Genomic DNA, 14608 nt, shown 5'->3' with positions numbered 1-14608 from the left:
AAGCCAGGTAGGGGAATCTGGAGTCCTGTCTGCTAGGCTCTCAACTTATATACCTCTCTTCCTCTTTCCCTTCATCACAGTTCCATCATGGCATCCATGAACCATGGAGCTTCAGGTGCCAAAGTTGGAAAACCAGAAGTATTCACTATTATGTGTACATCATTCAGTGCTGTGAGATATATTTGTAATATTTTCCTCTACATGGTACATCCCTTTCTTAAGGTTAAAGTCCTATTTCCTATCAAAATAATATTGTTCAGAAAGCTTCCTTTCCTCTAATATTAGTTATTAACAGCATAATCTTGAGAAATCAACAGTGTATTCAAAGAATCAGATTCTCACTGAGCTCTGGGCACATGGATATCATTACTGCTTCCTAAAACTGAGTTTACTTCATAAAATCTTCCAAAAGGCCACTTAAAAATAGAATAAGGCACTTCTTTCCCTAGAGAAGTAACCCTTCCTTTTTTTCTGTTTTTGGAAAAGAAAATAATGGGTTTCTAGGCCCAAGACAGCATGAAAAATGGCCGTTCAGAAATGCCCATACCTTGACCCACACTTTAAAGGTCTCTGAGATGTTGATTCATTATTTTATCAACCAATATTTGCTAAGGATTTACTCTGTCTCAGACAATATGCTAGCTAATGTTTATACAAAGATAAAACACAACCCACATCCTCAAAAAGTTAATTGACAGATATGTAAAAAAATAAAATAAAACTCAAATACATAAATAGTCCCAATATAGAATAAATATTTCTACAGTAAAAGCATATATATGAGTAGTTAGCAGAGGGACAGAGGAAAATAGAAATAATTCTACCCTGAAATTACAGGACAGTTTCTGAGAAGAAACACTGTTAAAGTTAATCTTGAAGGATAAATAGGAATTTGTTAGTTATGCAAGGTGAACAAAGACATTCCAGGTAAAAGGAATATCACATAGAAGGGCATGGAGACATAAAAGAGCATAGCATGCTCAAGAAATTCTTAAGTATACCTATGTGAATGAAGAAAATAGAGAGATAGAAAGAAGGAAAAATAAAAGAAGTGATAAGATTAAAGAGTTAGGGCAGATCATATATATTCATCCAAAAGAATTTGAATTATATTCTGAAACAAGTGGTAGCCATTGAAGGGGCTAAGTAGGAGAGTAATATGATATTTGCATATTTTAAAGACCACTTTGATAACAATGTGGGAGATTAATTGAAAGAGGACAGGAGACTACCCTAGCAGATAAAAAAGGAAAGAGGCTTGAATTAGAGCTGTAAAAATAGGAATGGAGAGGAGACAACAGACTCAAAAGACATTCAGGAGACAAAGTCAGTAGGATATTTGATGCCTAATTGAAAGTGATAGGGAAAGTAGACTAGGACAGCTTTTAAGTTTCTGGCTTGATTGAGTTCATTATAGTTCCATTTGCCAAGACCGGGAATACAGGAAAAGGTAAAGGCTTAATAAATGTGAGAGTCCTTCAGAGATAAGATAGGTCACATTTTAGATACCTACTCTTTGAGGCGTCTAGGGAACCATCAGATGGAGTTGTACATTATGCTGTTCAATATAATGGTCAGAATTTGAAATGTGTTATGAACTGAAGGTTTAGGATTCATTAGGGCTCAAGTGGTAGTTAAGACCACTGGGGTAGATGATATTTCTTAGGGAGAATAAATAAGGTGAAAAGAGAAGAGGGTTGACTATAGAACCCAGAGGTGTACCCAACAGTTATGGTGAATAAAAGCCTAGGAGTGAGCAAAGAATGCCAAGAAAGAGATACCAGAGAGAAAGTTATAGAACTGGAAGAATATGAATGCAGTATTATGGAAGTCAGGGGAAGAGAGGGCTTCAGGAAGAAAGTAGTAAACAGGGTTAAGTGACACAGAGACTTCCTCTAAGTGTCTATTCCATTTGGCAATTAGGATGTAACAGAGGACTTCTGTCAGAGAAGTTTCAGCAAAATGATAAGGGGAATACATCTAATTGCAATGAAGTGAAGGATAAATGGGATCTGGGAAATAAAGATTAATTCACAAGTAAAGAAAACACATATCACACGATTTCAACCTCATTAGTTGTAAAAATGCAAATTAAGATACCTGTTAAATTGGCAAATGATAATGCCCATTGTGTATGAGATAACAGTAAAATGGACTCATACTTTCTGGCAGAATATAGATCAGTACATAGCCTTTCTAAAAGGCAAGTTGACACTATAAAGATTTTTAAGATTCTCTACATTATTTAAGAATGATCCTAAGGAAATAATCAGAAGTAAGCAGATTAATGTCCAAGAATATTTATGTCAGCTTTATCTATAATTGTTGAAACTAACAAAATGTCCAATAATGAATGGTTAGGCAAATAAATTATGGTATATCCACATATAGTTATATAACTAAAACATTGATGGGGACAGAAATTACTTAGACATCTTAGTGGTAAGGTTTAACTCAATTTTTAAAAAAATTTCTATCTCAATGAAAATATTACTTACACTACCAAAACAAATACAAGTATGACTTATGCTGAATAATTTGCTTAGTTGGTTTCTTGTACCTTACACAGTGCTGTCACTTTTCTAACAGCTACACATGTTCCATATCCTTTCTAGGAAGGAGGAACGGGGGGCACATGCCTTATATATAAACGAACATATGTCCCAGTTGGCCTGGGACAGTCCACGTGTCCCAGCATAATTATTAATAGCAACCATTTCATTCTCATAAGTGTCCTGATTTTATAATAAATTACTTGGTTGTCTACTTATGCATCTAAACCAGGGAACACCACACAGTCATTAAAACTCATGTTTTAGACTATTTGGTGATGTGAGTAGATACCAATGTTATACTGTTAAGTAGAAAAAAGATTACAAAGCAGTAAATATATTATTTACAATTTGTATGTTAAAACTGCTTTCATATATATGAAAAAAGATGGGAGGAAAATGCATTCAAATGCTAATAGTGGTTATCACTGAGTGGTGGGATTGGGGATACTTTTACATTTTCTTCATATTTTGTATCTTTCAAATTTTCTATAATGGATATATATGACCTGTATGATTAAAAAAAAACAACAACAATGAGGAAGAGGAGACAAGGAGTGTAGACAACTCTCTTAGTCAAGGATAACAACCAGGAAGGTTGTTGGTACCATTGTTGTTTAGTAAGAAGGGGAGAAATATGGGGAAAGAGCTGACTGAAAAGGAAAGGTAAAAAATGTATATAAAGGAGAAAATAAAAATTGAGAGTAAGGTATTAGGAGAAAAGGAGAGAAATGGCATCAAGAATACACATGAAGAAATTAGACAAGAACAGCAGGATGCTCCACCTTTTGGTGGAGCAAAAGGTCTACCAGGAGCAACAGCAGCTCCTCCTGAATACAGAAAGGTCATAGAGTCTAAAAAGTATCAATCAATTTTTTAAATTTAATAAATTCTTCATATCCAATATCACTTTTTTCTTATAGATAATGTTATAAAATTATGAGCTTCTATACCAAATAAAATGAAATTTTTTAAATTATAAAGCTTCCTGGTTCAGATTTTTGTGGGATTTCTTAACGAATATTTATTTTTCTAGTTCGGACTGACATTTAGTTTACTAAACAACTTTGAAGAGTAAGTTTTCACTAGAGAAGACTGCCCTGCTTGCCAGCCCCCTGTCATTACAAACTCCCATAGCGCTTGAAAGACAAGGAATCACGATCAGCTGTATGCACAGACCTACTCTCAAGCCTTCATCCTCTTACCCGGTAACAGGCGATTCCCAGTCCGAGCCAGGTAAGGCATGAAGGTGATCTCTTACAGACTTGAAGGTAGGTTTTCTTTGCTTTATCGTACTGAAGAAAGAAAGCACCACTAAGTTATTGCTCTTCTGGAAGCTTCAAACACTGCATTGCTTCTAATTACTGGTTATCTGATATAAAAGTATCATTATCTATTACAATTTTTAGTCCACATTGATGGATGTTAATGCTTGAACTGTCATCAGGTCCTACATAATGACCTGCTATACATGGTTACTCCCCATTCTCTATCCCTTACCTCTTTCTCTTCCAGATAGATTTGTCCCAGTCTCAGGAAGATGAAATGCATCTCAGAAGCATCCACCACAAAACTAATGGTTCGCTCATAGCATGCCTTAGCCTCAGCATGATTTCCACTCAGAAAATAGAGATGGCCCTTCACACCCCAGACATTAGGGTTCTGAGAAAATGAAGAACAGTTAGTACATGGAACAAGTGGTACTTAAAAGCACATTAATAATCTTTGTTTAACATTTAAATTTACATTAAGTATGTTTGTTTGTTTGTTTGTTTTCTATTAGCACTCAGTTAGAAAGAGGGCCATTCAGTTGCACTGGGAAATATTTTTCTAGGTCTGCCCTCTCATGTCTCTCTTGCACTCCTCAGAGTCATTTTGTCTTTCAGGTAAATCTTAAGAAAAGCATTCAAGCATAACCATGAGAGTGTTCATGATGAGAAAAATAGAAGTCTAGAAACCTTGAAACAGATAAACTATACATTAACAGGCTGTCCTTTTCCTTTTCTCTGCCCTTTGCAAAACTTATGATTGATTAAGGAAAAGAAACAGAAGCAAATAGATGATTTTACTGGTAGCTGATGACCTGCTCCTCTGGTAACCAGAAATCCACCAGTGATATGACATCACCACCTTTAAGAAAGCCTGGTCATCCCTTCTGCAAACTAAACTCGAGAGGCTCTAGCAAAGGTTATTACCAGGTAGTCCATCTGGGCTGCTTGTTGAAGGTATTCCTCTACCTTGGCAAAGTCCTTCTTTAGAAGATGTGTCTGGGCCAACACCAGGTAATACTCACAGCTGGGGCCTCCTTGAGGGCATAACAGCTCATGTGCAAGCACCCTGTGCACATACTGCAAGGAAAATCAGATTATAAGGACAATGTAAATGGCTATATTGTGTCAGTTCCATAGCTCTCATGGTTGAATATTATGTCTCTAATAATAAATAATAAGAAACATATTATAGAGTGAAATGATTATTAACTTCAAAAAACTAGAGTTGAAGAATAAACATTCAGCACATCCGTTACCAGGTATTTACTTAGTTGCCATATGTAAACATTTTCAAGTGAATAATCTGTGGTGTTGCACAATTCTGGTCTTGCTGGTCATCATACAAGATGTATTTGTTATGCGGCAGACAAAAGCACTTCATCAAGTACTCCATTTACACAAGCTGACACTTTCAGGTGGTTGTAATTGCAAGGAATCTTACAGTGAGGAAAAACCTCCCCTTCTAAAATTCTGCACTCAGGATCTTAGAAACATAAATGTCTGTTTCTGACACACTCTCAAATATTTGTTATGTTCACCAGTTTTATATTTTTTGCTATTCTTTGATTTTAATACTATGTAATACCTGCAAATTTGACAAAATCAGATGTACTTGCTAAGCACAAAGGGGAAATCCACCTTTTCCCTCTGTTCCCATCTCAGCCTATAACATATAAACTTCCACTGACATTCACACTTTCTTAGGAAAAGACTGGAAGGAAGCTCTTTAGCTGTTCCTTCTATCTGCATTCTGGCTCTTTGACATTGGGGGGATAGTGGTTCATTTCATCAGAAAGGTAGAAAGACCATTTCTCTATTAGAAAAGGTTAGCGTATTAAAGGCTCCCATTTATTGTGGTCCACTCCCACCCAGTTCAAAATTCTTGCCCTATCTTGAGCTTGCCCACCCTCAAGTGGACTCTGCAGGATCAGGGCCAACTCTCTTGGCTCCTGGATTTTGCTCTCTCCCCTGCTGCTTGCTTCACAGATATGTTTCTTGTTTCCCACATGGTAGGTCAACTTCACAGGATGCTCTTGTTCTCTGGGAGGAGGTTGTAATTCTCTAGCTGTTCCACCTATGAGTATGTGGGTAAATCATATCTCCATAGGACCAGTCACATCTTCAGTCCTGTTTTACCAATAAAAAAGTTTAATGTTTTTATCCCCCCATATAACCCTGTGTAACTGTTTCCAATTGGTTCAGAACCTGAAAGGGCAGAGGGTATGATTAGGTTCCTGTGAACCCCCAACGCTCACATAATATGAGTTCCCATAATAAAGAGACTTACTACCTGATTTTGCTCTGCTGGAAGGAAGCAGATATGTAGTGAGGTATTCTGATGCTCTCTGCAGAGAATGGTTAATGGTTGGATGTTCATGTGCTCTCAAAAGCATATTTGATTTCTGTGTCATACATATTTAAACTTACAATGATACCACTATGGATAAAATATGTAGTTTACTAAAATCTTTCTATCTACTTTCCCCTTTCCAAATATTCTGACCTCCACAGCATTGACCTTCATCAAGAAGCGTACGGTCTCCATGAAGATAGTGGTAGGAGTTTGGGAAACACCATAAGTGGTGGGATGAAAACGAGTTGATGAATCTTGATATTTTGATGCTTCTGAAAATATTATATTAAAAGAATAGATGATTAGGTGTAAAGTAAAATGTCGGAAGCTCAGATACACTAATGTAGCATGGAAAGTATTTTAATCTAATAAATGAGAGAGATTATAATCTGGAAAGCATTATTGCTCTATAGCAATGATCCCCAAAGAGGAGATATTAAGGGTTCTCTAGGTTAGTCTATGTGGTGGTTCCAAATGTAAGTCACAACCAAATAAAAGGGCTTTTTTAAAAGTATCCCAATTTTCTTGAATGTGAAACACAATCTGTAGATATTCTAAAAATAAAAAATCATTGTTAGAAAACCATAGGTCTTCAGTTAGCTACTTCTCTGAGCTAAATATAATCCTTGCCTATTGGAGGAGTTGCATTACTGAGTTTGGATTTCAGAGCATAGCCTCATTTGAAGGGATTCAGGCAATAGGACATATAAACTAATCAACTTCAAACAAGTTAAGATTGCTTTTTTGGTAATCATAGAGTTTTCATCTTGTTTAATTTGTTTATGCCCCTCTTCCAAGTGGAAATCTTTATTTCTAATTACCTTTTTTTGCTGATACCTCAAGAAATGTGTTGGATGGTTTTTGGCTGACAGTTGGATACTGAGGTTGAACAGACAGAATGGGTTCTCGTGAATCAGACTGCAGTTTGGAGGATTCTTCAAAAAATTCATCTTGAATGGATAATGTATCTCTTGGACCTAAATAGATAAATTTTAATAGGAAAACAAGAAAACACCTTCCTATGTTGAATATTAAAAGATTATTACAGGAGACAAAATACAGTTAATTTTTAAAGCATAAGAAACATATTCCCTAAATATTGCATGGACTTGTTTGCAAACGTTTTATATTTCAGAATAACTTAAGAGTATAAGCATATAACTCAGTGCACAGCAAGCTTCTGTCACTATGACTGCTAGTCCAACCCTGCTGCCAACCCAGATCATAATGTCAAACAGATATCTATTATTAAAGTTACTTTCTAAACTCAGTCTCAAGAATTCACATGAGGAGATATATCTTTAGATAATAATAAAACTCTTGAGGGATAGGAATTTGGTTCATCTTAATAATAATAATAACAATAGTGGCAGCGGCAGCTATATTTGAGCATGACTATATGCTAGGTATTGCACTAAAGACTTTAATATATAATCTCATTCATTTTTCAAGACACTATGAGATATTATATTTACTGTGCTCCTTTAAACAAAGTGAATCACAGAGAAGTTAAAAATTTTCTGTAGCTCTTCCACATGTCATGTTACCTCTAAAATAAACAAATGTTTGGCAAATAAAAATAAAAAGGAGTTACAGGCAGGAAAAGATAAGTGCCAGCTGTCACCTAATCAGAAGAGGTCATTCTCAGCTACAGCAAAATATATGGTTTTGGAAAATAGGTAGAAATTGGATAGGTAGAGAGGGGTGAGACACTCAAGGATAGGGGCTTGCTATTGGCAAGGCATGTCAGTAGTGGGCTCATTATTTGAATGGGCACTGAGGATTGCATAGAGAAAATTAAGGGAAAGGTACATTGGACTAGACTGCATTGGTATTTGACAGCTAGGGTTATTCTTCCATAGGCAAAAAGAGAAGAAGGTTATGATGAAGAGTTTTAAGCCAGAAAAACTATTAAAATGAAGGATATAGGAACTTGAAAAACACAATCAATAATTAAACCTAACAAATCTATAGAACACTCCACTCAACAACAGCAGAATACATTCTTTTCAAGTATATATATGGATCATTTATCAAGACAGACCATATGCTGATCATAAAACAAGTCAAAATAAATTTAAAAGGATTCAAATTATACTTAATATGTTTTGTAACCACAATGAAATTAAATTAGAAAAAATTTTTAAAGATACAGGGAAAAATACTTAGAAAATAAAAAATATACTGTTAAATAATCCACAGTCCCAGCCATTCAACTCTTTAGTTATCTACTCAACAGAAATGTACGTATATGTCCATACAAAGACTTGTAGACAACTATCCATAGCAGCTTGATTTTAATACTCCCCAAGTGGAAACAACCCAAATATCTAACTATAGGTAAATAAACATATGATGGTATATCCATACAATGGGATACTATTTAGCAATAAAATGGGATGAACTACTGATGCAGGCAACAACAGACTTAAATATCAAAATAATTATGTTCAGTAAAAGAAATCAGACCAAAAAACACATACTGTACAATTCTATTTAATCCTAGAAATTCTAGAAAATTACAGGTATTTTGTAGAATTCTAAAATTCTAGAATATGCAAACTCATTTATGGTGATGGAAAGCTGCTTGGCTGCTATCTGGAAATGGAAGCAAGAGAAAGAGATTACAAATGCACCCAAGAAAATTTTTGGGAATTTTGGATATGTTCATTGTCTTGATTGTGGTTATTTTTTCATGGGATATGCCAAACTTATCAAATTTACATGTTAAATATGCATAGTTCATTAAATGACAATTATACCTTGAACAAACTGCTGAAAATATATGCATACAAAATAACAATATGCAATAACATATAAACTAAATAACATATGCAAGAAACACATAAATAAAAACACACATATTACATTAAATACTTTAGAGTGATTTCCTAAAGTGGAGGAAAGAAGAATGGGGATGAGGAAAAGGAAAAAAAGGGAGTACATAAATAAGTACATAATTAAGAATCAAAAGAGAAAGACCTTATATGTTGGAGAAGAGAATGAGAAGAAAAAAGGAATAAATTTACTCTGCTAGAATGATATACCTTTAAGGGTATGTAGAGAAAAGTAAATTCTCTAAAATTAAAAAAAAACTTTACAGAAACAGAAGCTTCAGAGTTTCAATCATATGAATGAGGAAATATTTAGAAGGAGTCTTTCCTAGTATACCTAGACAACTCAAAACTCCACCTACTACCTCATTTAACAAATATTTACCAAGTACTACTATGTATGGGCAAGGTCCTATTCAAAAAGACAGTAACTTTCCCAATAGCCACTCATCATTTCCATTCCATGGTCCTACCTGCTGGAGCTTCCACCTTGATTGCTGTTGTAGAAGAACCACTAGTAATTCCCCAAGGGCCTACACTGGATTCTACTTTTCCTCCTCTTTCAAAGTACTCTACAGTACCGGTGCTCTTTTGGGTCACTACTTGTGCTTGAAGCACTTGTGCCTGAAGCTGTTTGGAGGCCTCATGAAATGCCATTTCCATTTGAATGTCATTGTTTAGAATTTCGTAGTACAAACCTGAAGAAAGAAAGATACTGAAATAAATGTGACTAATTTCCCACCATCATATGCTGAAGAATTACAACATTTCACTTATATTCCCCACATTTTTATATTTCCCAAAATTTAAGAACTACAGGATGAGCCATTAAAGAGTGGAAAGGGAAGAAAACACATTCTTATCACAGAAAAATACCGTACCAAGTAACGTCCACGCTACAACATTAGTTGGTTCCAAGCAAGTAGCATCCTCAAAGAAAACTTCTGCCTGCTCATAGTTCTCCAGCAGGGCAGCCAGGACACCACACAACAACAAGCTGAGAAGACACCAAAAACAGTACTTTACAGGACATGGTCCCATGACACAATCACAGGACAAAGACAAGTTCATATAGAAACTATGTGCTCATATTCATTCCTCATCTCCCTTCCACCCATACCTGTGGATATGATTCTGGTTGAGGGAAAGGGCTTTCCGGAAACACTCCTGTGCTTTGATGTTGTCCTCAATTAGGAGGCAGAAGGCACCATAATCCAGCCAGTGTTCCAGGTTCTGAGGCTCACGGACCAACCTCTACCACATAAAGCATCAGGAGGACCAAGGTTATTGTGATACTATGCCATGTTTTTTTCTGCATGTAACATCATACAATAAGCACTCCATAAGCTCTATGAAAGCAGAAACTATGACTTCTTTTTTGATTACTACTAAATTCTGAATGCCTAGTACAGTTATCATTCAGGCTTTCAGTATACAGTCAATAGGTATTTGTTGAAATAATTTAAAATTTGAATCCTCAAGTCATTGCTTCCTTGTGTCAGTGTTCTGATCCCCATAAGCTCATCCAATTGCTGGAGAACTTAAAGATTCATTTTCTGGTTCATTTGAAATATTCCATTACAGTCATTTTTATTATAGTCTTGAGATGGCAAATGTAAGCTTATCTACAAACATGTAAAAAAAGCACCTCATAATGAATGATAACTGCAAAACATTGTTGAAAGAAATTAAAGACATAATAAATGCATGGAAACATATCCTATGTTCATGGATTAGAAGATTTAATACTGTTAAGACGACAATACTACCCAAAGCAATTTATGATTCAATGCAATCTCTATCAAAATCCCAATGATATTTTTTGCAGAAATAGAAATCCTAAAATTCATATGGTATCTCAAGGGATTCTGTATAGCCAAAACAATCTTAAAAAAAAAAAAAGAACTGGAGGACTCACCATCACATGCTGAAGAACTGCAACATTTCCCTGCAACATACTCCCCACATTTTTATATTTCCCCAAATTTAAGAACTATAGGATGAGCCATTAAAGAGTGGAAAGAGTATATTTATAGAGTTATGCAACCTTCCTGATTTTACATCTTCCTGGTTCCAAAAATTATAAAGCTACAGTAATCAGTGTGGAACTGGGAAAAGGCAGACATATAGAATAATGGAGAATATAGAGCCCAGGAATAAACTCTCACATATACAGTCAAATGATTTTTGACATAGGGAACAAGACCACTCAGTAGAGGAAGGGGCAGTCTTCTCAACAAATGGTGCTAGGAAAAACTGGATATCCACAGGCCAGAGAATGAAGCTGGACCCTTACCTAACACAAAATACACAAGAAACAACTCAAAATGGATCAAAGGCCTAAATGTAAGTCCTAAAACTATAAAACTCTGAGAAGAAAATGGCAATAGCTTCATGACATTGGATTTGATAGTGATTTCTTGGCAATGATACCAAAGGCAAAGGCAACAAAAGAAAAATTGAATTTCAAAATTAAAACTTTTGTACATCAACAGAAACTATCAACAGAGTAAAAAGTTAACTCATAGAATGGGTAAAAGTATTTGTCAATAATATATCATGTAAGAGGTCAATATTAAGAATATATAAAGAACTCCTAAATCTCAGCAACAAAAAAATCAAACAACCTGACTCAAAAATGGGCAAAGGACTTGAATAGACATTTCTCCAAAGATCTATAAATTGTTGAAAAACATAGGAAAAAGTTCTCAACATCACTAATCATCAGGAAATCAAATCAAAATGAAATAACTCACACCTATTAAGATAACTACTGTCAACAAAACAGAAAATAACAATATTGATTAGAATTTGGAGAAATTAGAACTCTAGGACCCAGAGGGAATTTGAAACAATAAAGCCACTTTGGAAAATGTGGTGGTTCCTTAAAACATTAGAATAGAATTATCATATGATATAGCCATCTCACTTCTATGTGTATACCAACAAGAATTGAAAGCAGAGTTTTAAAGAGATATCTGTACATCTAAGTTGATAGCAGCTTATTCATAATAGTTAAAAATTATAAGCAACCCAAGTGCCCATTGACAGGTGAATGGATAAGCAAAATGTGGTATAGACAGTATTCAGCTTTAAAAAGGAAGGAAATTCTGACATACACTATAACATGAATGAACCTTGAGGACATATGCTAAGTGAAATAAGCCAATCACAAAAGGACATAACAGTTTATTTACATAGACTGATGTTTTGAACCTGTAGTGTAAACATCCCTCTGTCTATTAATTTAGAATTTGTAACATAAGGTCCTCTTGAAAAAATTATGTAAAAATATGTTTAGAAGCACGAACTAGAGAAATACAAACAAAACCGCAATGAGATATTACTTCACACTCATTAGAATGGCTACAAAAAAAAAGATGGACAATAACAGGCATTAGCGAGAATTTAGAGATTATGGAAACATATAAATAGTGCAGCATTTTTGGTAAACAGGTGGCACTTGCTCAAAAAGCTAAATATAGAGTTACCATAAGACCCAGGAATTCCACTCCTAATTATATACCCAAGAGAACTGAAAATACATGTTCATATAAAAACATACACATTTTATACATGAATGTTCATAGCAGCATTATTTGTAATAGCCAAATAGTGGAAATCAGTCAAATGCCCAACACCTAATGAATGAATGAATAAAATATGGTATATCTACACAATGTAATGCTACTCAGCCATAGAAAGAAACAAAACACTAAAACATGCTACAACATGAATCAAAAACATTACGTTAAGTGAAAGAAGATAGTCACAAAAGACCACATATCATATGTTTCCATTTGTATGAACTGTCTGCAATAGGCTATATATTTAAAAATAAAGTAAATTAGTGGCTACCTCAGGTACGGGGTGAAGAAGAATAGGGAGTGACTGCTAATGGACACAGGGTTTCTTTTTGGGATGATGTAAACGGTCTAAAATTAGATTGTGGTTTGCTATGAATTTAAAACTACTTTTTTAAAAAAGTCTATTTGGAAATTAGATTGTGGGATGGTTGCATAACTCTATAAGTACACTAAACACCACTTTACACTTTAAATGGGTGAATGTTATGGCAGTAAATTATACCTCAACAATTAAACAAATATAATTGGAGGTTTAGGCCATTCTTCATATAAGTTTATGCTACCCATGAGGCATGTGGTAGGCGGTACTAACCGAGCTAGAGAATTTGATTGTCACTCACAACACACTGTAAGGGCTTGATAAATATTTGCTAAATTTGTTGAATATTTTATTTTCATTAAATTATTTACAATAAAATTAACATTTTCTTTTGGTATACATTTCCATGAATTTTAACACATGTATACATTCATGTTACCATTGCCACAATTGAATTACAGAACAGTTCCATCACCCCAAAAGACTTCCTTTTCCTCTTTTTATAGTCATCTTTTCCCTCCACTCATAAGCTCTGGCAACCACTGATCTGTTATCCATTGTCTTTTCAAGAATGTCTTAAAAGAAACAATACAGTATGTAATCTTTCGACACTGGCTTTTTTCACTCAGTATAATGCGATTCATCCAAGTTGTTTGTATCACAAAATTCTTTTGTTTTATTGCTGAATAGTATTTCATTAAATGGATAGACTATAGTTTGTTTATCTATTCACCCTTTGAAGAACATTTGAGTTGCTTCTGGTTTGGGCAATTATGAAATAGGGCTGCTATAATCATTAGTGTGCATAACATTTCATCATTTCATTTCTTTAAGGTAAATACCCAGGAGTGGGTCATATGACAAATACACAAGAAACTGCCAAACTGTTTTCAAGAGTGGCTATATCATTATACATTTCCTTCAGCAAAGTATGAGAATTCTAGTTGCTTTATTTCCTCACCAACACCTGGAATTGTCAACATTTTTCATTTTAATTATTCCAGTAAATGTGCAGTGGCATTTCATCATGGCTTTAATTTGCATTCCCTAATGGCTAATGATGTTGGACATCCTTTCATGCTCTTATTTATCATATTTTTGTCCTCCTTAGTGAAGTGTCTGTTCAAATCCTTTGCCCATTATTAGTTGGTTGTTTTTTATTGCTGTTGAGTTTTGGGAATTCTTAATATTCTGTACACAAACCCTTTGTCACATATATGTTTTACAGGTGTTTTTTCCTAGTCTGTGCCTTTTATTTTCTTTCTCTTAACAGTGTCTTTCACAGAGCATACATTTTTTATTTTGATGAAGTTCTATTTAGCAAATTTTTCCTTAACGGGTTGTTCATTGGTGACATGTCTAAGAACTCTTTACCTAACTTCAGGTCATGAAGATTTTCTCCTCTGTTTTCTTCTACAAGCTTTACAGTTTTTTTTTTTTTTGAGAGGGCATCTCTCATATTTATTGATCAAATGGTTGTTAACAACAATAAAATTCTGTATAGGGGGGTCAATGCTCAATGTACAATCATTAATCCATCTCAAGCCTAATTCTCGTCAGTCTACAATATTCTGAAGCATAACGAACAAGTTCTTACATGGTGAACGAATTCTGACATAGTGAATAAATTCTTACATGGTGAACAGTACAAGGGCATTCATCACAGAAACTTTCAGTTTTGATCACGCATTA

The 14608-nt window shown here is 34.7% G+C and overlaps 1 protein-coding gene across 8 annotated transcripts in view; it reads right to left on the bottom strand.

Moving 5' to 3' along the window:
- The window catches only part of CFAP70 (cilia and flagella associated protein 70), a 170969-nt gene that overhangs the window by 33478 nt on the left and 122883 nt on the right, over nt 1-14608 (bottom strand). For 7 of the 8 annotated variants that reach the window (XM_073240876.1, XM_073240875.1, XM_073240871.1 and 4 more), the window contains 8 exons: nt 10131-10264; nt 9892-10007; nt 9484-9708; nt 6998-7153; nt 6327-6448; nt 4748-4900; nt 4053-4214; nt 3758-3847 (listed from right to left, as the gene is read on the bottom strand). In XM_073240876.1, coding sequence (XP_073096977.1) covers nt 3758-3847; nt 4053-4214; nt 4748-4900; nt 6327-6448; nt 6998-7153; nt 9484-9708; nt 9892-10007; nt 10131-10264 — 1158 coding nt within the window. The remainder of the gene's footprint in view (nt 1-3757; nt 3848-4052; nt 4215-4747; nt 4901-6326; nt 6449-6997; nt 7154-9483; nt 9709-9891; nt 10008-10130; nt 10265-14608) is intronic. The other variant, XM_073240872.1, reaches the window with a different exon arrangement.

Source organism: Manis javanica, chromosome 7 (assembly GCF_040802235.1).
Source record: "Manis javanica isolate MJ-LG chromosome 7, MJ_LKY, whole genome shotgun sequence".
Classification (NCBI taxonomy): domain Eukaryota; kingdom Metazoa; phylum Chordata; class Mammalia; order Pholidota; family Manidae; genus Manis; species Manis javanica.
This window is presented reverse-complemented; position numbering and strand designations above follow the sequence as displayed.